General features: G+C 42.8%; 1 protein-coding gene and 2 long non-coding RNA genes across 3 annotated transcripts in view; 2 read left to right on the top strand and 1 right to left on the bottom strand.

Annotated features, from left to right (window-relative positions):
- Window positions 1-25542, top strand: part of PRKN (parkin RBR E3 ubiquitin protein ligase) — a gene marked incomplete at its 5' end in the record, with an annotated part of 1091762 nt that overhangs the window by 184884 nt on the left and 881336 nt on the right. Inside the window, one exon of the mRNA XM_029943267.1 lies at window positions 23007-23238. Within this exon, the coding sequence (XP_029799127.1) occupies window positions 23007-23238 (232 nt within the window). The remainder of the gene's footprint in view (window positions 1-23006; window positions 23239-25542) is intronic.
- Window positions 11803-17208, bottom strand: LOC115296056. Its single transcript, XR_003910707.1, has 4 exons — window positions 16916-17208; window positions 16308-16464; window positions 12801-12906; window positions 11803-12021 (listed from the first exon to the last, which is right to left on the bottom strand). It is a non-coding gene; the product is annotated as an uncharacterized LOC115296056 (long non-coding RNA).
- Window positions 17341-18058, top strand: LOC115296057. Its single transcript, XR_003910708.1, has 2 exons — window positions 17341-17445; window positions 17659-18058. It is a non-coding gene; the product is annotated as an uncharacterized LOC115296057 (long non-coding RNA).

The raw sequence follows: 25542 nt of genomic DNA, 5'->3' as shown, positions 1-25542 counted from the left end.
CTTTCACATTGGCCATAGCAGCTTCTTACTAGATATGTCTCCTGCGACAAGAGAAACAAAAGCAAAATTGAACTATTGAAACTTCATCAAGATACAAAACTTCTGAACAGTGAAGGAAACAATCAACAAAACTAAAAGCAACCTACAAAGTGGGAGAAGATATTTGAAAATGACATATCTGAAAAGCATGTCGAAAACATATAAAGAAATTATAAAACTCAATGCCCTCAAAATGAATAATCCAATTAAAAATGGGCAGAAGACATGAATAGACATTTTACCAAAGAAGACATCCAGATGGCCAGTAGACACATGAAAAGATGCTCAACATCACTCATCATGAGGGAAATACAAATAAAAACTACAATGATCTATTGCTTCAAACCTGTCAGAATGGCTAAAATCAAAAACACAACAGACAACAGATGTTGGTGAGCACGTGGAAAGGGGACCCCTCCTCTAATGTTGGTGGGAATGCAAACTGGTGCGGCCACTGTGGCCAACAGTTTGGAAGTTCCTCAAAAAGTAGAACTATCCTATGATCCAGGAATTACACTACTAGGTATTTACCCAGAGAATGAAAAATACTAATCCAAAGGAATACATATGTCTAGTGGTTATAACAGCATTATCTACAATAGCCAAGATATGGAGGCAGCCCAAGTGTCTATCAGTTAATGAATGGATAAGGAAGGTGTGGTATGTGTACACATACACACAGACCCACACACATACACATATGCACTGGAATGTTACTCAGCCATAAAAAAGAAGGAAAGCTTGCCATTTACGACAACATGGATGGAACTAGAGGGTATAATGCTAAGAGAATAAAATTCATATAGAGAAAGACACATGCCTTGTGATTTTACTCATATGTGGAATTTAGGAAACAAAACAAACAATTAAAAAGGAAAAGAAAAGGAGAGTCAAACCAAGAAACAGACTCTCAACTACAGAGGACAAACTGATAGTTACCAGATGGTGAGGGAATGGGTTAAACAGGTGGTGGGGATTAAGGGGCACATTTGTTGTGATGAGCATGGCGTGTTTTATGGAAGTGTTGAATCACTGGTATACCTGGAACTAATAATATACTGTATGAAACCTGAATTTGCACAAAAATTAAAAAAAAAAAGAAATCTGAAGGTTATATATGGCACAGGGGAATGATTTATTTCTTTCAAAGGAAACATGAATATCAAGGCCAATAGCTATAAAGATAACTAAATACAGACAACAACAAAAAATTGAAAAGGAAAAATCAGAAGAGTTTTGAAAGGAAGTGGATTCAATAATTATCCAGAAAATAAATATGATAAAACCTATTCCTAATCAGGCATTCTATACACGCATCCTGTACATATACAGCATTGTTTTAAAAGAACCACGTCCTTTCAACTTACGAATATTAACTTTCATATATGATGTCATTTTGTTAACTTTGAGCTGTGCAGAGTAATCTTTAGAGAACTTATTTATACCCCAGAACTCAATGATGTAATTTGGGTCTGCTGCCAAACTTCTCCTGTGCGGTCTTTGGTTGTGTGGTTCAAACCATACGATGTGAGTTCCCAGATTACAGTGGAGAGCTTTTCTGTATTTTTGTATTGTACCCACTCACTCACTGATCAGCCACTTTGCCACGTGTCTGTCTCTCCATCTGTCCGTCTGTTTTGCTGGAACCTTAGCATGCATGCTTTGGCCAGGGAGTGGCTCCCATCACTTCCATTCATAGTCCAGTGGCAAGAATGGTTACTGGGCCCAACCGCAGATCCACAGGTGGCTGGAAGATGGAGTCAGCCAGGTGGCCAGCAAAGGGAAGAAGCGGATTTTGATGATGTTCCTGCAGTCCTTGTCTTAATATTTTTCCTCTCAGTGTAGTTGAAGGGATAACAAGTATGTGAAATACTTAGTAAACACGGTGCTTAGAACAGATCTTGGTAGTTATTATCATTATTTATTCATTCAACAAATATGTGCTAAATGCTGGTTTCAGTGATAATTGTGAACTGTGAAGATGCGACTGTAAAAATCCTACCAGGATAGGTCATCAATTTCCTTCAGAATTTTGGGTAAAGTTAGGAGTGGCTTGGATGAGAATTTGGGGGAAGTACTGGGGATGTCACTTGAATATTGGAGCCGAGAGCCAAAGATGTTGTTTTCTTAGCCATCTTCCCTTCTCTGGGATTCAAAATTAACAGCGCCCCCTGTCCTCCGGTGTTTATTACTCCAGCAGAGCCTCTTACTCATGACTCGCATGCCCTTTGCTTTACCACAATGCAGTCATCATCTGATTCGACTGGAGACTCTGGGACATGGAGAGCCCAAAGCCTCGCCCTTGAGGCTACAGTACTGTAAGGAGCAGAGAAATCAAGGTCTTCATGGGGAAAAAAAGTCTCCAACATAGAGAGGAAGATCCAAGACCACACCTGCTGTTACAGAACTAAGAGGGAGATGTAAAGTGCTCGTGTATAATCCTGGTCCAGTGTGAGCCCTCCCTGAATTCTGTCCTATGGCATTGAGTTGTCAGTCAAGGTTCTGACAGCAAAGGCGTGATTTTCCAAGACTCCAGGAGTCCTTTTTTGGAAAAATAAAGAGGTGAATGAGCAGCTAGGAATGTAGTGTCCTTGTTATTTATAACAGGCAGCAGACTTTTGAAAGTGTTAGATTTCTGAAGATACAGAAACTCTTGGTTTGTTGGCCAGTGCAGTCGCAAGAAAGTGCCACAGCATGGGTAGCTTAAATAATGACAATTTATTTCCTTACGATTCTGGAGGCTGGAAGTCTATCAAGGTGTCAAGGGTGGTTTTCTCAGAGTCCTTTCTCCTTGGCTTGTTGATACCTGTGTTCTTCATGTATCCTTACATGGTCTTCCCCTGCCGATGTCTACTTCCTAATCTCTTTGTCTAGGGACTCTGTCACTTTGGATTGGATAGAGTCCACTCGAATGGCCTCATTTTAACTTGATTACCTCTTTAAAGATCCGATCTCCAAATGCAGGCACACTCAAGGGGTTAGGACTTCAGCATATGAATTTTGTGAGGATACAAGTCAGCTCCTGACAGCAAGATGCCTGCCGAGGACTGGCTGGCAATGGCAATAAATTTGTCCACATAGTAACGGAGACACTGGAGGCTGCTGTCTATGCCACTCAATGTACATAGATACCATTTTTTAGCTCTGAACATCTTGAAGAGGATACTCAAGGTTGACCATTTTTAATTTCCTTCTATATGTCTAGAAAATCTAAAAATAAAGCTACATATGGGAATGGCTCAAAATTAAAATATTAGCACCTACCATGGAATTGATATTTGCAGGAAGGTTAGTAAAGTTCAAAAATAAGGACATGGGATGAAATGTACAATAAATAAACACACCCAATTACCTTAAATCTTTTAAATTACTCTGTCACCAGTGCATTGTGGGCACATGAAAGTCCAAAACCCAAGAATTAGCTTTTTTTCATATCTCTTTGCATTGACGCTGGGGTCTCCGTTTCCAGGTCCACAAAGGTCTATAATTTGTTTATTTCACGGATTTTATTTTTATTTATTTTTTAGCTACATATGTACATTCAAATTTTTATGTTATATGTGTGTCTAGTATGTCTTTACTGTAATTTGAAGATTTTAGGATGTTGTCCAGTTAAGATCAAGCTGAATCTGTGAAAATTTATTGTCAAAAAAGAAAACTGAATTCAACACACCAAGCAGGAAAATTGTCAGAGAAAATATTCAATACTATTGCAATGTGTTTTATATATATGTACACACACACACACACACACACACACACACACATATACATATAATGTATTTAGTGTTTTCTTTATTTGATAATAGTTAACACACTATATTACATTAGTTTCAGTGTACACATTTTAAAATATAACAAATTAAAGTTGCATTATTATTATTATATTATATATTATTATATTAACCTTGACATATTTTTCACTATCTGCTTCTCTACTTTTTCATTGTAATAGTTACAAAAGCAAAGGACACCTGAAGCTCAACATCATAATCAGAGAAAAGGGGCACTGTGGGGAATTTAACTTGACCATTTCCTACTTTTTTAAAGTTTTTAATGTGTATTTATTTTTGAGACAGAGAGAGAGATAGAGCATGAGCGGGGGAGGGGCAGAGAGAGAAGGAGGCACAGAATCTGAAGCAGGCTCCAGGCTCTGAACTGCCAGCACAGGGCCTGACGTGGGGCTCGAACCCACAAACTGCGAGATCATGACCTGAGCTGAAGTTGGACACTTAACTGACTGAGCCCCCCAGGCGCCCCTCACTTGACCCTTTTCTTACGCCTTCTCCTCTAATCTCACAACTCTGACCTTCTCTGGAGCTTTCCCAAGGAGTTCTGGAAGCATTGCGCCACCCGTGAGTGCAGCGTGCGTGTGCTCTTGTGCTCGCTCTCTCTCTCTCTCTCTCTCTCTCTCTCTCTCTCGCTCTAGTTATACTGAAATAAGCTTTCTGGCATCTCATCCACTTTAAAAGTAGGTGCACATCTGAGGTGGGGGAAAAAAAAGTCTTCTTAGAATGAAGCAAATAAAAGTTACAAAACTAATTTTTCCCCCAAAAGGAGAGGTGAGTGAGTAGCTGTCATCCGAGCAACTGAGTGGGAACTGAGGCTGGATTTGGGGCACTTGAGGTGAAAGGTCAGAATGAAGTCCTAGCCAGTGATGACAGGACGAAGGACACAATGTCAACCACAGATATTAGCAAGAGAGGAAAAAAGAGAAAGAGTTCCTTCTTATAAGTATATCATTTCTGTCATATAGTTTCTGTTTGAAGTTCATGATGTGGAAAGGTTGTCAGCACAATTAGGAATTAAATGACTTGTAGACATTTTTCCAGGTGTCCTTTCAAAACGAATAGTGTCACAAGTATCTATACTTCTTTTAATTCCAAAAATATATAAAACTCAAAATTTCTTTTCCCCTCCTGATCCCATTCTTCAGAGATAATCACAATTTGGTATACATATTTAAAAAATTTAATGCATGTACATAATTATAGCAATATATAACTAAACGGGTTACTAATAATACATTCTACTGCACACTTGAAAACTTGAAGTTTTTATCTGAGAAAAGGACAGCATCGCTTTTCATGAGAGCGCTCTGGGGTCGGAACAGATGCTGACCGGTAGAACGGGCGAGTGACGCCAGCCTCATATGAGTGAGTATTTGGATGAGTTCCGTTTTTGTTTTCATGGTCATTGCAATGAGCATCCATGTACCCGTCTTCCAGCACGTATGTGAGAAAAACTGAATGTGTATTTAGAATATTGATAAATCCTGCCAAACTACCTTCAAAAATGAGTCTGTTTACTCCAATTTTAGCTGTTTATCATAATGCACACGTTCTCATATTCGCTCCAATGTGGATTTTAGCAAATATGTCCCCCTGCCCATCTTTTGCCCTTTTGATTGCCATGGGTAGATATCCAGGAGGATTTAAATTTATTCTCTTCTGTTTCTTACACTGTCACCTTGCATGGAAGTCCATGTCTGTTTTTATTTTTATTTTTTAAATATTTTTACGTTTTTTTAATGTTTTATTTATTTTTGAGAATGGGAGAGACAGCATTAGCAGGGAAGGGTCAGAGAAAGAGGGAGACACAGAATCTGAAGCAGACTCCAGGCTCTGAGCTGTCAGCACAGAGCTCGATGCGGGGCTCAAACCTACGAACTGTGAGATCATGACCTGAGCCGAAGCCAGACGCTCAACCGACAACCACCCAGGTGCCCCAGTCCATGTCTGTTTGACATTTATCATGTGGGAAGGATCTTCGTTGCAAAATGTTTGAGAAATTTCTCTTGCCTCTGTAAGAAAAAAAGGGCGTCCATGAACTGAGTTATGTTCTTTGGTTATTTACACAGGACATTAGCCCGCGCATGGCACTATGCTTCAGGAGTTGTTTAGGATTCTACAAATTCACCATATTTATTCATTGTACTGGTCTTCTCAAAGTCATTACGAGCTGCTTATCCTTTAGAACACCCACCACATTCTTCAAGTGACTGTTACTCTTCTATTTAAACCATAGTGGTGGGGCACCTGGGCGGCTCAGTCGGTTAAGCGTCTGGCTTCTGCTCAGGTCATGAGCTCACGGTCCGTGGGTTCAAGCCCTGCATCGGGCTCTGTGCTGACAGTTCAGAGCCTGCAGCCTGTTTCATTTCTGTCTCCCTCTCTTTGTGCTCCTCCCCTGCTCATGCCCTGTCTCTCTCTCTCTCTCTCTCTCTCAAAAATAAACAAACATTTAAAAAAAGCTGTTTAAAAAAAAAGAAAAACCATAGTGCTAATCCATCCTGTTATGAGAGTTTTCTGATTCTCAAAGCAAAGATTTCCTTTTTGCTCAGGTTGGAGTTTGCTTTCCTCTTCTTCACTCTTTTCTTTGAAGTTCAGTTTTTGAGGGACATATAGGAACAGGCAAGAGAAGTTCATTAGTGAGAGGTAGCATGCAATTCACGCAATTGTTTTCTCTTCCAAACTTTGGAGTGACATCACATTCCTTGTTTTCAAGGACTACTTCCCATGTGGTGGCTGAGTGCGGAGAACCATTATCGCTCTTTTATTTGATAACATTTAAACCTTGAAAAGTCAAAGAAATAAACAAAACCGTATAACAAATGCCTATGTGACTTTTACCCAGATTCCCCCGCTCGTAACATTTCGCCTTATTTGCTTTACTGTTCTGTCTCCTCTTCTTCCTCCCTTCCTGCCTCCTGATGTGACGCATGCTGCAGACCAGGGCAGTTTGGTCCTAAATGGTACCGTCAGTATCTCAAAATATAAAGACATCCTTCTATATATGCATGATGCCTAATCACACCCAAGAAGTTTAACATCAATACAGTGACATTTCTTATGCAGTCCATATGCAAATGTCCCTGCCAGTCATTCCCAAATTGTCCTTTATAGCTTTTTTTTTTTTTTATCTTTTTGATCAAGAATTCAGTCAAGGCTCACACACTGCTTTTAGTTATCATGAATCTTTGATCTCTGTTACTTTGGAACAATCTCCTCACACACACCTTTCTGGGTTTTTTCAACAATTGACATTTCAATGATTCAAGGCCAGAGGTCTTCCAGAACGTTCTAAGTCCTGGATTGGTTTTATTGCTTCTTCATCGGAACCTTCAGTTCAACACTGTGGTCATCAATACTGAATAGTTTGTAACTGGTGATGCTAGTGTGGTCGACTGTCCTGATGCCTGCCAAATACACCTGCGGGGAAACAAGCCTCCGCCTGTGGCGATGCCGGGTACTCTGTGGGAATACTTTGTGCAGTTATCCTGACTTCTCCTTGTCTTTCCTCCAGGTGCTGACTGGGGTCCTTACCTGAAATTGCTTTCAGATTAGTAGTTTTAAAAACCCAATTTTCTTAATCTCTCCTTGTTTCCACATTTATCCTGTATGATTCTTCAGTACGGTGGAGCTCTTCCTCACCACCCCTAGATTTTGAGTATCTTTATAAATTATTGCTTTATGCAATATACTATGATCCATACTATGATTTTGAGTATCTTTATAAATTATTGCTTTATGCAATATACTATGATCCAGACTTGGCCAGTGTGACTCCATCTGTCTTTGAGCACATTCTTGCTTTTTGGCTACACCAGGTGTTCTGGGGCCACAGAAACCATGCTCTGAGATCTTATTGTACTTTCTCTCTCTGGCCTGGCGTCAGGAGTCCGGTCCATCTATGTGGGAGACTACATTTTGAAACCAACATTTGGATATTAGGTAGACTCCTTGCTGTCAAAGCACTGACTTTCCTAGTCCTTGTTAGTGAACTAGTCCCGTTTTAATGTACTGGAAAAATATGTAACGCTGTAGTCACACACCACTCACAGAGCATTGTTTGTCATTTCAAAAACAAAAAACTGGAATCAACTCAAATGTCCACCAGGAGGGTGTTGATTGAATAAACTGTGATTCATCCACACATGAGATCGCTATGTAGTTATGAAACGAGTAAGGGAAATCTCACGATCTTAATGTATAATGAGTTCTGGGGTGAATTATCATGGGAAAAAAAGACTTCATGAAAAAATATATAGTATCTTATCATTTTTCTAAGAAAGGAACTTAAAATACACATACACATACATTTCAGGTTATGCTAAAAATAAGTTACACAATCTCACACCTGTTAGAAAGACTATTATAAAAATAAATCACAGGTGTTTGAGAGGAGATGGAGAAAAGAGAGCTCTTGTTCACTGTTGGTGGAAATGCAAATTGGTGCAGCCACTCTGGAACACAGCACGGAGAGTCCTCAAAAAATTAAAAATGGAACTGTTCATCTGAAGGAGATGAAAATACTAAATATATAGGTGGACCCCCAATTTCTTTGCAGCATCTATGTGCCCATTGACAGATGAATCAATAAATAAGATGTGGTATAAATACACACTGGGAAAGTATTTGGCCATTAAAAGCAAAGAAATCCTGCCATTTGTGACCACGTGAAGGAACCCAGATGACATTATGCTAACTGTCCCATTGGCACCTCCCACCGGAGATGCGTGCATGTTCCTTCACCAATAGCATTTGCTAAGCTTTTGAAGAGTAGTCAGTGTTACAGGGGTAAAGGAGAATAATTTAACATGTGTTCAGCTTATTTTAATTAAAATTCAGCATCTGTTCATGTTCTAAGTGTCATTTGTACACATTTTGTAACTTCTATTCTCTTTAACACATTTTTCTATCAGATTTGTATACGTTTTCCCAAGTTGTATGACTTCTGTGTCCTAAGTTGAAAATATTTTCTCCCATTTATCACCTGTACTTGCCTTGCTTTTTTCTCCCTTTGAAGTTCTTTTCCTAAGTTGCTGTTTGCTTATTTTCTTTTGCTCTAATTCCAGTGTAGTTAACATACAGTGCTGTATTAGTTTCAAGTGTGAAATAGATATAGTGATTCAGCAACTCTATATATTATCCAGTGCTCATCACAAAAGTGTATTCTTTTTCTTTCACGTTTATATATTTATTTTGAGAGAGGGAGAGCACACAAGCAAGGGAGGGGCAGAAAGAGGGAGAATCCCGAGCAGGCTCCACACCACCAGTGCGGAGACTGAGGCAGGACTCAAACCCACGAACCATGAGGTCATAACTTGCGGGTGACGTAACCGACTGAGGCAGCCCAGTGCTCCAACAATGAGTGTGCTCCGAATACCCGTCACCTGTTTCACGCATCTCTCCAGCCCCTCCCTCGGGAAACCCTCTATTTGTTCTCGGTGGTTAAGAGTCTGTTTTTTGTTTGTTTTTTATCTTTGCTTTTGTAATGTTTGCATGGAAAGGCTATTTTTAATGTTATTAAGGGTATTAATATTATATTGCATCATAGATTTTGCATCATAGTTTTAAAGATTCAGGATAAAGAGTGCATTCATATTTTCTTCTAGGATAAGTATGCTATATTATGTGTATATGTATTAATAAATATAATACATATATACACATGCAATGTCTGTGGATCCAATGTTATCCCCTTTTTTGAAGTTTATTTATGTATTTTGAGAGAGAGCAAGATTATGAGCTGGGGAAGCACAGAGAGAGGGAGAGAGAGAGAATCCCAAACAGGTTCCATGCAGCGAGAAGCCTGTCGCAGGGCTCGATCCCATGAACCATGAGATCATGATCTGAGCCGAAATTTAGAGTCTGAGAGTCTGATGCTTAATCAATTCAGCTACCCAGGTGCCCCAACCTTTTTTTTTTTTTCTTTGTCCTAATAGGTTTTGTTCTGACAGATTCTGTGCTAGGTTACCTCCCCCACAATCCCACAGAGACTTAATAAAATCAATGTATTGAAAAAATTTTTACATTTGCCAAATCTTTCCCTTATTTCAGATTCTTTGCCCCTGAAAGATGTCAAGGTCAGCATCCCTGGGTGTGCTTGTCTCCTTTGCCCATTTTCCTTTTGAGTTTGGTGTATTTCAGAAGAGCTGGTGTGCTAGATTATAAAACGAGGAAAAGCGAAGTTATTCATTAGGTCTTCACTTGACTTAAAGTCTGTTTTCTGTTGTTGGTTTCACTTTGTGCTGCTCCAAACATTTTATAGGTTTACAAATTACTCAACACATCAAGCCTTAGAGATGACACATGCCTTTGGACACCCGGAAGTGTTACTATTTGTATGTTAATTCCAGGATTTGCCCTTTAAAATAATTGATGCCACGTTTGATATTGGTAGTTTGTGAAGGTCTGACACAAAAACTGGCCCTGTGCTCTCTCTCTATGCACATTTGTATAATCTGCTTTCTCTTCTAGTCACTATGACCCATTAGAAGAGCTTGCATCACAAACTAAATCTCCCCTGTCCGATTTCGAGTAAACCCAGTCTGATGGAATGTCTGACTGAGGGTTCCGGGAGTGTGACCCTGAGAGCAGATGGCACTCTTCACTCTTTCAGGATCCTCAGGCCCCAGAGCCTGCCTGCACAGGGCAACCTCGTCCTGCCCCCTCCGGGTGAGTCAAGACGCTGACCGCGCATGTCTGTGTGGGGCACATCAGTGAGCTACTTGGGCGGAGGCTGAAGAGGGTTTAGGAGGGAACACAGGATGCCTGTGGGCCCAGAAAGGAGGATTTCACATGGATGCGGAATCTCTGGGACTGAGAGGCCAGAGGCCAAATGCGCATCCAGGTCTGGACCTTGATAGAAATTCTCAACCTTTGACTTCACATTGAGAGTACTGGGGAGAGGATTCAAAATGCAGATTTCCAGGATCTACCCCTCCTGATTCTGATTCCAGAAGTCCAGAACGGGAGGCGAAAATCTGTTCTTGTCAGCCCCCCAGGTGGTTTTTTCTGCAGATTTTGACCTGGATGGAAGCCCACTTCCTGTGGAGAAACTCCTGTGTGATCTTGGCTAATTAATTTAGCCTTCCTAAACCCTAAGTGATTCTGTTAAAATACTGAACACAACATTTGAAAAAGGGTCAGGTAAAGTATTAGGTGAGATTGAATGTGATGATGTTTATGAAACGGATTTGTGACACAGTTACTGTTGTGCCACACAAATATTTGTTTTTATCCCAGCTCAGCCCATTAGTAGCTACGTGTGACCTTTGGCAATGACTTCCCTTCTTTACACTTCATCTATAAAATGAGGATATTAATAGTACCTGTCTCACTGCGGCATTGCACAGAGTAAGAGGAGAAAATGCTGAGCGCCGTGCCCAGTATGTAGACAATTCAAAAAATGCTAGCTATGATTGCTATTATAATTCTTTCATTAAGTGTTCAAAACCTACATATTCAATGGCTATTGAGTGCCATGGTGTCTCTGAATAGGGAAACCATATGATTTGTCTTTCAGACTGGGAGACATGATAGTTAAAGGGGAACTATTAACAGTTACAGGGGGGCCAACAGGTGTTACCTCAACAGTCCTGAATAGACCAGGATGCATGTCACCTGACCACAATGAACCAAAGAGGAAACGATTAGTGACAGTGGCTGCTACTAACAGCTCTCCTCATTTCTACTCTTGCAGAGTCTCCTCTAAATAAACACGGACAAACGTGTGGGGGTTGTTGGCGTTATGGAACGCCAAATCAGGAGCTCTTCGGGCGGGGGCGGGGGGCATCTGTATATGACTCTGCCTACAAGTATCTTACTCCCACCCAAATAAATGCGAGCTTTTCTTCTTCCCAATTCCCTATGTCTCTCACCCCCAATTTTGCACATCTTGTTCCCTCTGACCAGAATGTTTTTCCTCATTTGTGAGTTTGCAAGGCAGGGTTGTTGTAACGAAGATGCAAGCATTGAGGCCTATGACAACACCGATTTATTGCTCATCGTTCTGGGAGCCAAAAATTCTGAAATCAGGTCCGTAGGGTCATAATTCTTCAGAAGGCTCTAGGGAAGATTGCCTCTTCCTCTTCCAGCTTCTGGTGACTCATGGAGTTCCCTGGCTTGTGGAGGTGTCTCCCCAATGTCTGCTTCCATGTTCACATGACATTTTCCTCTGTGTGCCTCTGTGTCCTCTCCTCTTACAAAGATATCAGTTATTGGATTTAGGAAGGCCCTAAACCCAGGATGATTTCTTCTTGAAAACCTCAGCTAGCTACACCTACAAAGACCCTATTTTCAAAAAAGTTCACATTCTAGATGGACACGGATTTTGAGTAAACCCACTATACTTCTTCTAGTTGGAAGAAGATTAAAATGAAAAGGAGGTTAGGGTGCCCTGTAAATCCGGGTACAGTACTGGGCCCCGTCTTTCTGAAGTGAAGCTTTTGTCTTGATGGATTCTCTCAGAAACTCATTTATAAGTCAACTCCCATAGTGCCTTTCTTCTCTCTCTACCAGAGCAGAGGAAGTAACTTGAGTTACTATAGGCACAAGTAAAATGTATCATCTGTAAATCTATGGCCTGACCTGTCACCTGTGGGTTTTCACTAGCTTTTATTAGAGAAGGATGGAAAAACACTGTCCTCAGACTTTAAGGGACATAGTGTCCGAGTCCCCAAATATCACACCCAAAACAATGGACTTTTGTAAATTTCTTCAACTGATTTATCCCCAGGAAAGCCTGAATGTGCCTCTGCTGAACTTTTATTCAATCCTCATGCCTACCAAATGTGCATTATGGAAATGTAGAAAACTCAGACAACAATCTGAAAGGAAGTTCCTTATAAGTAAGTTTTGTGAGATAAATTTAGAAAAGTGTTTTTTTTTTTTAAATATCCCAGACAATATTTACCAGTTACTTCTGAGTGAAGGTTCAGAGCTGGAGCTGCTGCCCAGCCCGCCGCCTCTCTCACTTACCCGCGGGTGGCCCTGTGGCTCGTGGAGAAGCAGGGTACCCGGCTGCACACACTGTCACCCTCAGCAATGTACTTGGGGTGGCGGTGGGCTTGACACAGTGCTTCTCCTGAATAAATGATGACAGGAAGGAATTAGTTAGGACCAACAGCTGAAGCGGAGGAAATGAATACCACTTATCCTTTCTTGTCGTTGGTTGTCAGAGTCTAGGCTTTTGTCCCGGTTTGCACAGACGTTCAATGCCTTCCTCCGAGCTGAGGTCTGGAGGGCAGATGCTTGGAATCCAGGTGTGATAGAGGAGAACAGCTTCGTAACAGAGACCTGACACATGACACAAGATGTCCAGATCATGAAACAGGAGCTGACATAAGGAACACTGTGTTGTGTTTATATCTTAAATGTAAACCTGAGGCTGGAAACTTGAGAAATTTACAGGTAAGGAGTGAAACTGTTTATCTCCATGTCGGTTTAAAAAAATAAATAGAGATGCCTGTCATCTCTCCTTTCTCCTTTGCCCCTGAAGAGCTTGACGGACTACTGTCTTCCCCATCCTGCCCTACTCTGGGGTGCCCTCCCCTACTCTACCTGTCAAGCTCCCCCAGGTCTAAGGGACAGGCGGGAGCTCAGACTGACTGGGTGGCCCCCTGGTGAGGGTGATGGTACTTGGCTGTATTGTCCTCTATGGCAGTAGAGAAGCTGTCGTATTTAAGGATACGTGACCCCTGGTTGTTTTTCTCCCTTCTAGAGTAGACACACATTTCTTTTCTTTTTTCCCTCCTCCTCCCCTGCTTTTTAAATATTTATTTTTTTATTTTGAGAGAGAGAGTGAGGAAGCGGCAGAGAGACAGAGAGACAGAGAGAGAGACAGAGAGAGAATCTCAGACACCATGCAGTTAGCAAAGCCCACCGTGCAGCTTGATCTCATGAACTGGGAGATCCTGCCCTGAGCCCACATCAAGAGTTGGACACTCAACTGACTGAGCCACCCAGGCGCCCTAGCACGCATTTTTTTCCTTAAGGCTCTGTGTTAGATGTTTGACTTCATGGCTTTTTCTTCCCCTGAGAGAGATTTGTTTTTGTTTGTTTGTTAGTGTGTTTTTGGAGGGAAAGAGATCTATTTTAGATAATCAGAGAATCAAATTATTACTCTGGGTTTCTACTGATTTGAAATAAGCATTGACTGTGTCATCTAATAGATTCTTTTAAAGACATGAAGTAACATAAACTTATTCTCATGATGAGCACTGACTGACTAATGCATAAGATTGTTGAATCCCTACGTTGTACATCTGAAGACAATTTAACGCCGTATGTTACTTACACTGGAAAACCAAAGCAAACCGAACCAAACTTATTCTGTTCCAGGTTGGCACTTACTGAAACCTTGGGGTGCGGGCGGCTCGGTCGGTTAAGCGTCCGACTTTGGCTCAGGTCATGATCTCATGGTTCGTGGGTTCCTTGAGTTAATCAGCTTATTTTTCTGTGCTTAGTTGGTGAGTTCCTATTAACCCACATTGGGCTGTAAGCCACACAGAGGACACACCTAATTCTTTTTGGTTCTCGTGTTCACACAAGAGCAATCATGGATTAGAAAAACGGCACAGGTGAGATATACGAAACACACAGGACCTTGAGGTAGAAAGTAGTTTAGTGCAAATAAAACATTCCTACGGCTTTTCTCCGCCACTCTTCTCAATATTCTTCATCTGAAATGTTTATGTACTTCCTTTAGGAAGTCCTGATATTTCACAGAGTCTGGGAGACACTTACAGTGTCTGAAACATGACTGAAATGAGTCATGTTTGCAAGCCTAGAAGGTAGCAGAAATGGTCTGAATGGCCCTAAACAATCTTTATAGCTAGACTTTTGGCACAAATCTTGCTGGATTTTGTACCCAAAAGTAAAAATTACCATGTTATTCTGTATGTAAGACTAAGTTAGACAAAGGATATCATTTTTCTTCTTTTAGATTACTTTTTAACATTTGAGAGAGAGAGAGAGAGAGAGAGAGAGAGAGAGAGCGAGAGCGAGCACAGATGAATGAGGGGTGGAGAAATAGGGAAACAGTATACCCGAAGCAGGCTCTGTGCTGACAGCAAAGAGCCCTATGTGGGGCTCAAGCTCAGCAATTGTGAGCTGAAGTGGGATGCTTAACTACTGAGCTACCCACGTGCCCCGAGACAAAGGATATCTTAACCCATAAAAGTGATCAAAGATAAGAAAGAAAGAAAGAAAGAAAGAAAGAAAGAAAGAAAGAAAGAAAAGGAAAGAAGGAAGGAAGGAAGAAAGAAAGACAGTGGCAGCATAGGGCAGATGGGTAATGTGGGGAGGGGGTGGGGCAGAGAGGAAGACAGGGGAGAACATCCGAAGATCATCAGATTCTTGTAGAAAGTGGAAATACATGAGGGATGAAGACGAGGAAACCAGAAACAAATTGCAGAACAAAATGGTGGCCCGCATTTTTTTTAGGGCCTAGCAACGAATAAATGCCAAAAAAGGACATAAATGTTTTCATCCTTATCCTATTATTTTTTTTCTTGAAATGGCCTCATTGCTGCAACATATCTTCTCTCCACATTACACGCAAAATCACTTTGGCAGTAATAAATTTCCACTGAGTTTTGGGAAAAGAGAAAGCGCAGTGAGAGAGAGGCATCATACACAATGAGTTCAGGCGGACAGTTTGCATGCACTTATTTTTTCCTAGAGTTGTATCAACAGGGGGCAAAATCTCTATAGGAAGATGACATAATACAAAACGGACTCTTGTTCAGGATTCATCTGATAGTCGCATGTGCCTGAGAAGGAGCGTGCGTCTTAACCCTGCGGCCCACCCTCCCCCATGAATACGATAAGCATGCGTATGACTTTTAGAAACGAATTGAACTCTGTTGGAAAACTCCATGTATATATTTCTAACGGTTTATCATATTTATCGTAACTAGTAATAGAATATTTAAAGAAACAACACTGAAACACTTCTTGTCAAGCTGACAATAGAAAACGTGATTTAACGTGGTTCCGTAGGCATAGGGCTGGTAATCAGTTACCTGTATATCTGGGAAAGGGTATGCGTGGACCGAGGGGACCCCAGACCTCACCCCTGCACACAGGACTCACACCCCCCTGCAGTAAATCGTTTACTCCCCAGCTCCCTGGTAGAGAAGGCCATCGGTGCCCATTTGTCCCCTTCCTCTCCTGTTGGATCCTAATGAGCAGCAAAATGGCCCCCGGCCCTGGTGGGAGGGACACGGAGGTCACGCTCTGACCCACACTGGCTAATTAGCGTGGGGCTAATTGACCCTTCACAGCAATTGCATTCCTTGGCCTTCAGCGGCCAGAGAAGGGGCCTTTCATTATCTCCATGTGGCATAATATCTTTGATTCTAATGAAAACCCATCATAAGAAATGTGAAATAAATTCAAAGCATAAATCACAAAACAGCCATCTTCTACAAATCTCTAAGAAAAAATGAAAGCTCAGGCTGAAAGAACAGTTTCTATTCTCACCCAATTAATATGAATTGGCATTTAGTGTTCACCGAAGACTCTGGAGGGGACTGGAGTTCAAGAGAAACCCCTGGGAATGATGCCTTCCGGGTTATTCTGAGTCTCCTCGGAACGTCTCTAGGCTCGCGCTGCCTTATCCATGGTGTCGCCTTGGTAGCTGTGACCGTAGAAAATATTTTTCAACCGTTCCATCTAAAAATATCTGTCCTCCTAAATAATTGCCATTTTGTCTTCCTCTGACGTAGGAAATGCATTTATTAAAAGCTTGTACAGAAACATGTTTGTGAAAAGTTATTATCAGAAGAAGCAACTAATAAGCATTCTGTGTTTTTAACGGCAGAAGAAAAGAAAATTTGAGTTGTTTAAGAAAGGAAAATTTGAGTTGTGTAAAAAAGTGTTTCTTTTTTATTGAGATCATTTGTCAAATTATCTAAGAAAGACCTCCTTCGTGTCAAAACGATTTTTCAAATGAACATATGATAACAACGTAGCCTATTAAATTAGGAAATCTTTTATCTGGTAATTCTTGGCTGATCGTATTATTGTTTTTCTGAGGGGAAAAATGTGTGTGGTTAAAATTGCAAATGGAAATCGGAGATTTCTCAGACCTTAAGATGTAAAGTCGGTCACACAATAGGATAGCCTTCCCATTGAAATCGTTTAGGCATTTTTGTAGGATGAAATAGCGGTTTGCAGACTGGAGAGAAGATGACCTGACTAAGTTAATGCTCACGGGGCTTGGCAGAGCATGCCCACCAGTGTGGACTCGTCCCTAGGGCCGGACAGATAAGCCAGCAGGAGTTCTGTCCAACATGGCTGCCTACATCCTGCCTTCAGGGAGGGGAAGCAGAGTATTTGAATAGTTCAAAGCTGATTATTGAAAAAGCTCTGGGTTGACAGCCAGAACACATGGGTTACAGAGCTTGGGTGAGTCACACAAGCCGTCTGACTGTTACCTCACCTCCAAAATGGCTGCCACTCTGGATATGTGCTTTATGAGGTCACTGAGTCATTGAACAAACCCAGGTGGACCAGTGCCACGGGCAGGTCTCTGTAAGAGCTACCTCAGCATTAGAGAGATGCAGTTTCTTTTCTTGAGGGTGGCACTGCGTGGCAACAGAGAGAAACACATAGGAAAGTAAGCGCAGTACTGAATGCTAAGTGCTGGCTTCTTGGGGGCTTGGGACCCCAAGGAGCGGCGAGTTGCTTACTGGGACTGGTCTTCTGGGGTGTCGCCTTGTTTCCAGGCTACCTTCACCCGAGTTCTTTACCTGCTTTGACAAATTCCTGTGTTACTGGCCCTGGTTCTTACTCTCTTCATGACTTTGTTATCTTGTTTGTTTTTAATCAGATCCGCCCACACTCTGGTTTGCTTCCTCCATTGACTCAGTTCCAGTGGGGCTGTCTACTAAAGCTTCTGGGTGTCTGGCTTTCCTCCTGATCGTCCCTTCGTCCCTGGGGCTTGTCCGTGTGGCTTCCAAACCCTGTTCTTCACGATGGCCCCTGTGCTCTCGTCCTGCCCCGTCTGCCCCGCACACCGCACACTTCTCAGCAGCCACACTGTGGAGCCTGGGGGAGGCGGAGAAGGAGAATGGGGGTCCTCAGCCTGGGTTTCTCCCTTGGTCTCACACTTAGGAGCTGGGTGACATTGAACCTGTCATGAACTCCTCTGTGGCTCCCTTTCATCTTCTGTCAGGTGTGATTGAATTGAACAGCCAGTAAAATAAAGAGCTTTATTTGTGGTGGTCACAGATCTGTCTTTCCTAAAACACGCTCGGGGATGGTAACAGCACCTCCCTCCAAGGACTCTGGGAACATGAAACAACTTACTGCATCAAAAACCTTGTAATGCAGTCTGGAGACTAGCTAAAGCTCAAAAATGTCATGTACTTACTTTACTTTTATTAATATAATAGTTATTGCTATAGAAGATGAAAGCACTTTGTTAATAATGTGACATTATTGACTTTTTGAATCTCATTGTTAATTATTTTAGAGGTTGTCTGTCTAACCTTCTTTAAGTGTTTGGGAAACATTCCAATAACTTTTCAATCCCCAGGAATTTTCTTGTTAGAATAATGTTACTTGTTTTTACAAGGTCTCAAAGGTTAAGATTATTTTGAAAAGCGCTGGTAGGTTTTTCGAGTTTTGCTTATTTCCAGTGTTCTAAGGGGATTACCGGACTTCCAAATACTTGAATCCTAACTACATGTCAGCAAAGGGACTCCTTTTTGGAAAGGGAAAAATACATCAATTTCTTGGATATTGTTGAATAATGGCCCAATGGGTGAGAGATGGCCATTGGTTGTGAAACAGTTCCCACAGATGTTTTATTAACACCGGGATGTCTCCAAATCGAAGGTCTTGTAGAGAAAGTGTCCAAGATACAGATGTCTCAGTCCCTGGTGGGCCCAGGCTCCATTTGAAAGCATAAGAGCAAGTCCAGTGGTACAAATTGACTACTTGGTTCATCGACACTAGACAATCTATGTCACCTTGTTGAATTATAAGTTATAACAAAACACAAATGTAATGTGTTTCCTGTTTGTGAGGCCATATTCTATTTATCAAGGAAACGAAAAAAAAGCAGACATTGTTTTTGTCCAGAGGAAGTTTAAAGCATGTTGGAGAACTCTTGCTATTTTCCTGAAAATCTCTACCTCCCAAAGCTGAGGAATGTTTCCTATACAGGGAGAACTAAGCATTATTCTGGGCGTTAGAGGGGCCAGATCACTAGACTTTATCCAATCTATCATCCCTAGAATGTGTTATTAATGCGGCTTTGAACTGTACCAGTGTGATGTGCAGTCACGCCATCTGGCAAAGGGACTGCTTTCTGAGGTCCACGCTATTTTTTTCATGAGAAGTCAAAAAATTAAGCAATTAATGATCTCAGAGCCCTGGATGGAGACCGAGGGAAATATGTTCTATACATATCCCTGTAACTACTGAAATCTGCTCGGGGTCTTCCTATCCCCTCTCCCGCTCTACCCTGAGCATTCGAAAAATCTGGATTTGAAAGGAAATTCTCAGTAATTGGATTTCTTCCATATTTGTCAAATTTTAGCAGCCTCTGTGAATTTACTGAGGTTCTTTATATGTTTTACGACATCTGAGCATATAGTGATATATATACATATATGTATATAGTAATATCTATATCTGTACATATTTTAATCAATTTCTAGTTCACAGGAAGCTGGAATGCTGCCAGAGTGACTGTCACATCTATAGCATCTGCTTATTCTATCTATTGTGTCCATTTTCCAAGGTGGACTGTGTGAGTGGCACAGCCTAATAGGATTTGGAGGCTTTATTGATGTACAAGATCAGGGACAAATCCTATTTAGTTTTCTTTTTTTTAAATTATTTTTATTTTTCTTATTTGTTTTTGAGAGGCAGAGAGAGACAGCATGAGCAGGGGAGGGGCAGAGAGAGAGGGAGACACAGAAACTGAAGCAGCTCCAGGCTCTGAGCCGTCAGTACAGAGGCCATTGCGAGGCTCGAACCCACAAACCATGAGATCATGACCTGAGCTGCAGCCGGACGCCTAACCGACTGAGCCCCCCAGGCGCCCCAAGTTTTCAAAACTCCTAAATGGTGATACCAATACTAACAACTAGGTATTGACTTACTGCTGTGCACTGGGGTCTGTTCTTCTGTTTGCTTAAACTTCAGAGTAGTCTTCGAAGTTGGTGATATTGCCACCAACGACAGATGTATAAACTAGCACTTAGGGAGGAAATGTAATTTGCCAAAAATTAAACAGCTAATAAATTACATCTATTTTGCTTTAAATTCCACGTTCTTTCTTCCACAGCCTTCTGGTTCCCCAGGGAGCACTTTAGGTCTTGAGCTGATGACTATTTATATTTGTTCCTTCTTTCTTGTTTCTCAGCCTGTCCCTCCCCTTTTCCATTCACTGATGTATCTTCTGTATCTGTTAGGTTCAAAGCGCTGGGTGAAGCATTCTGGGAAGTAAAAATATAAGCACGGCCCAGTTCTCAAGAATTTCTAAATTCAGTCTGAGGCGCACACACACACACACACACACACACCACAAATACTGCCGAAGCTCTGACCACTGCAGGAAGAAGCGCGTGGCAGGAAAAGATTTCCAGCATTCAGATGAGGAAGAAAGGCATGACTTTATCTGAGAGGATCACATGAAGCACATAAGTCCTGGATGTAGACAGAGGAATTTTATCTGACTGAAGTCTTTAGCCTCCTTGAAAAGAACACACTAGGGATAAAAGCCTCAGGGGATGTTGGGATACTAATTCTCAGCTGTGTCTCCTTATGGCAAAACTCCTGCCCCCGCAAGCCCGCTCAAGTGTACTCAGCTCTTGATGTTGGTTGATTTGAAATAACTCAGGCTAAAGGCCATGTACAGTTTCTAGAGCTCTGGCTGCACACGTTAGCCATGATAAATAGTGATAGAATGTCTGTTAGTCCACTTAGAATGGAAAACAGATACTGTCAGCTATTTATGCCTAACAAACAGCCACAGCATCTCAGTGCCATGCACTGATAAGTGTCTCCTTCAGGTCAGCCGGGGGCCTGTGGGGCCGACCTGCGTCCAGCAGGGTCACATGTGCCCTGGCCGTGCTCCAGCTGTGGGCACTACGCACTTGGGCAGAAACTTCCCCCAGGCGCTCCATGGCTGCCCCCAGCAGCGGTGCAGATACATTTGAAGGCCCTGGTTCAATCATGGTGGCCGAAGCCAATCACATGACTGAGCCCAACTCAAGGACAGGAGTAGGCGAGAGGAGAGTGAATCTATCCTGGGTCCAGTTAAGGAGGGGGAGGGAGATACAATCATCAGACAGGTGGTCTAGAGAGGAGAAAGTCTGAACACACCTGAGGATGATGATGAGCTGTCAGACCCTTTTTAACAGGTAATAGTGAGACACCTTAGAAGACTATGTGGCCCGTCACAGAAACTTGCTTCTAATGGATTATAGGGAGAGATGGGAGGTCAGGGAGCAATTGCAGAGTTTCTGTGATGATGAAGGATGAAAATGGGGAGGTGACCATTGGGAAGTAAGGAGTGGAAGGTGTGAAGGCTGTTTCTGAGTCCTTGCTGCACGTAAGGGGGAGGGCAGAGGAGCCCAAGGTGGTGATTCCCCTGAAGCCATTAGAAGATGCAGGAGGATGATCAGAGCTGTCGGAGGCCGGGAGAACCTGACGCCTGGATACCAGGGGGGAGGGTGGTGCTCTGACAGAAATGGGGCAGTCAGGTCGGGACAGGCTAAGCGAGCAGAGAGTGAGGACCCATGACCACAGCTTCAGTCCTGACGCACACAGCTGAGAGGACAGACGACAGGGAGAGTGGGTGTGTCCCCAGGGCAGTGGTCCGGGACATGGGATGGGAAGAGGTAGGAAGGGGATTCAGGACCCGAGGGTATCCTGGTACCTTCTGAGTCCCCGATGGTGCGGCTGCAGGAAAGGCAGACACACGGTGGGTGTCACTCTGAAACATTTGCTGGGTCAATGGTGGAGCGCTGGAGGGGGCAAGGGGACAGTTCCGACTGTTATCAGTAACGCTGTGTTTGCATGGGTGTCCTTTGAACGTGGCGGCAATGAGAGGGTGACAGCAGGTAGTTGGTAGATAGTGAAATTCGGGGATCTCTATCTGCAGACGGAGGAGTGACTTTCTATCCAGTAGCTATTCTATTTTTTTAAGTTTACCTATTATTTTGAGAGAGAGAGAGAGCAAGTGAGCAGGGGAGAGACACACAGAGAGGGAGACAGGAAATCCCAAGCAGGCTCGGCACTGTCAGTGCAGAGCTAGATGTAGGGCTTGAACTCAAGAACCATGAGATCATGACCTGAGCTGAAATCAAGAGTCAGATGCTTAACCCACTGACCCGCCCTGCTGCCCCCTGCACTCAGTATTCTGAGACCTGGCTTTGATCTTGGGCAGTCTAGTTTTTGTCCTAGCAAATTATGTGACTTCTCACTTTAATTCTACTAAATTTTCAAGTGTCCCATTCATACACATTAATGTATCAACGCAGAGCGTTTTTGCAAATGTTCACTGATGGTACTTGTGAAATCAGCAGGGATGGCGGATGAGTCCGGGGATGGCCTGGGTCTGCTTTGCACTTGCTTCCAGACCGCCGTGCTGCTGGTGTTGCTGGTGGCGTGGCAGTGCCTGTGGAATCCACCGTAAATGCAGTTGCAGTTATTTTCCACTGTACAGAAAAATGCCCCGTAATTGACAGTAACCAACTCTCTGCGCTTTTTTAAATGGAGTTGAATGCCACTACTTATATTTGATCATTGGGAGGAGACGTCACGTCTGAAGTAAATCAGTTTTAAGAGAATATTGCTTTTCACTGTGCTGCTGTGTGCGGTGAGGCTCATATTTGTTCTGCTAAATTTCATGTTGCTTTGAGTTTTACCCTAGTTTTCTGTCGCCCTGTTCCTTTGTCCCCACATTCCGGGTCGTGGGCCCAGGGCAGTGTTGTGTGTGTAACACACACGTGTGAGTGCTGTCAGCCTGCTGCCAGGGGAGGTGTATCTAACGTGATCAGTCACACTTGGCTCTTTTCTTACGTCCCGTGACTGCGTGCAGCCTTGGACCTGAACAGATTTTAGACTCTTTGGCGTACTCTGAGATGGAGGACGAGGTGAACCTGACTTGGCATTTTAACGCTGTGCTTTCTGGTCTGTGTCCGCCTTGCTCCCACACAGAGCTGTGACCTGGATCAGCAGAGCATCGTTCACATCGTGCTGACGCCCTGGAGAAAAGGCCAAGAACAGGAAGGAGGCGACGGCCCACGGGATGCTGCGGGGGGCTCGGGGAGAGAGCCCGAGAGCCTGACGCGCGTGGACCTCAGCCGCTCGGTCCTCCCTGCGCGCTCGGGGGGCCTGGCTGTGATCCTGAGCAGTGACCGCGAGGAGACCCCGCCAGCCGGACGGCCAGGTAACTGCAGACTCGGTCTGTGGCGAGCAGCGCACTGTGTGTGCAAGGTCTCCACTGAGAAGGGCCTCCGTGTGTGCATATTGGGTTCCTGGTAGGTTCTAGATTACTAGAAGGAGACATCATTAGAAGGACGGTACTTGGCTATAAAATTTGAGATGAATACACTTAATAAATGCAATGAAACAGGGTTTTCAGATTGAGAATGAAGAGAAGGGATGGAGGAGGCATCAGGGCCATGATGATAGTATTCTATTTTATTCACACTTATTTTGAGAAGGCAGGAGTGCGGTGGAAATGTGCTGGGTTGTGCTTGGGGCTGAATCGATGAAGAAGATGCGTGGGTAGTGGGTATCCTTCTCAACTTCTGCCCTCCTTTTCTATTTCTTATCTTCCTAAAACGCACGTTCATTTGTTATGTCTCTGATGATGTAGAGAACTTTTAAAAAGCAGAAAGAGAAGCGTGGAGGCAATTTTACTCATTTGCACGCACCAAGGCAACGCATTACAACGCCAACAACACCCTTTTCTTCTGTCTCCATTACAACCCATTTCAAAAATGCTTTCATGAAGCAAGGATGGCGATTCCTTTGTTTTTTTTGACAATATTAATGTGTCTTGCTCGTCCTCTATTTTCCAATCTAAATAGTCAAAGGTATATCAGGATTATTTTTGACTGTGTGTGACAGAAAACACAAAATGATAGCCAGGACTTGAGAAGGTATATGTGCATCTCTCTCCCACACACAGAGAGTGAGGACATAGGCAGTTCGAGGCTGTTGTGGGTTTCAGTGTCAGAGAGTTCGGGAACCAGCAAGGGAGAGACCTAAAATAACATGAAATGTCTCCTGCTGATTTCACTCAGTAAAATTTAATAAAGTTTAAAAAACCATGAATGAGATTACAAAAAAAAAAATTCCAAGGACAAGTGAAAAAGGAGAAAGAGCACAGTTGTCTTTGTTTTTTTTTTTAATGTTTTATTTATTTTTGAGACAGAGAGAGACAGAGCATGAGAGGGGGAGGGGCAGAGAGAGAAGGAGACACAGAACTGGAAGCAGGCTCCAGGCTCTGAGCTAGCTGTCAGCACAGAGCCTGACGCGGGGCTCGAACCCACGAATGTGAGATCTGACCTGAGCTGAAGCCGGAGGCCTAACCGACTGAGTCACCCAGGTGCCCCCACTGTTATCTTTGAATAGAGGAATGGATAAGCCCAGAATTGAGGGGCAGGAGCTGAGACTCTGTGGCCCTCAGGAAGTTCTGCAGGGGGAAGGCTGCCCTTTACCCTCACTGAGCACTTAGGGGACCGAAAACAGAATACTGGAAGAAATTTAGATACACCTGAACCTCTGCAGTCCTTGTGGGATCCAGAATGGGAAGTTAATCTAAACATTGGACTCAGATTTATGGTTGTGTGATGTTTCAGGCAGAGCATACATGGAAGCCTCCAGAGAACGGCTTAAGATCCAGGCTCTGGAGGGAGGCACGCCCTGTTAAAGGGAGACACGGCATCGAACACTGCACGTCAAACAAAGGAACAATCTGTCTTCAGTGGAAGTCAGCACATGCCGTGTGGCGTATGATCGGTTTCTCCTCAAACTTGAGAAAATAACACAACAGTTTGAAATAGAACACAAAAGACATACATTTTACATTAATTAAAGCATTAAAGAAAAAAATAGAAACCTAAAACAGGAAACAAACATAATAGAAAAACATAGCTATTAAATAGAAGGTGATTTTAGCTATTGGAATTAAAAACAAATCCTCAGTGGATGGGTTAAAATAACAAGTTAGGCAATGCCGAAGAGAGAATTTGTGAAGATAGATAGGAGGGAATTTTCCATAATGTGGTGTAGATTAAAATGTAAAACAAGGCTTTTAAGAGACTGGGAGTTTGGAACGAGATGGCCAAACATATTTCTGATAGGAATTTCATTACAGAAGAAGAGAGAATGGAAGAGACACCACTTTCTAAGAGGATGACTGAGGATCCTGATTCAAGAGTCCATGGTCCAAGCATGAGAAGACAAAGCAAAACACACACACAACTGGTCTTAGTCAAGATAAATATAAATAAATTCACTTTATAAACAAAGTAAAAGAGTAGGGGCACCTGGGCGGCTCAGTTGGTTAAGCATCTTACTTCAACTCAGGTCATGATCTCACAGTTTGTGAGTTCGAGCCCCGCGTCAGGCTCTGAGCTGTCAGCACGGAGCCTGCTCCGGATTCTGTGTCTCCCCGTCTCTGTCCTCCTTCTCACCTCCAGTCACACTCTGTCTCTCTCTCAAAAATAAACATTAAAAAATT

Source organism: Suricata suricatta, chromosome 7 (assembly GCF_006229205.1).
Source record: "Suricata suricatta isolate VVHF042 chromosome 7, meerkat_22Aug2017_6uvM2_HiC, whole genome shotgun sequence".
In the NCBI taxonomy this organism is placed as follows: Eukaryota; Metazoa; Chordata; class Mammalia; order Carnivora; family Herpestidae; genus Suricata; species Suricata suricatta.
This window is presented reverse-complemented; position numbering and strand designations above follow the sequence as displayed.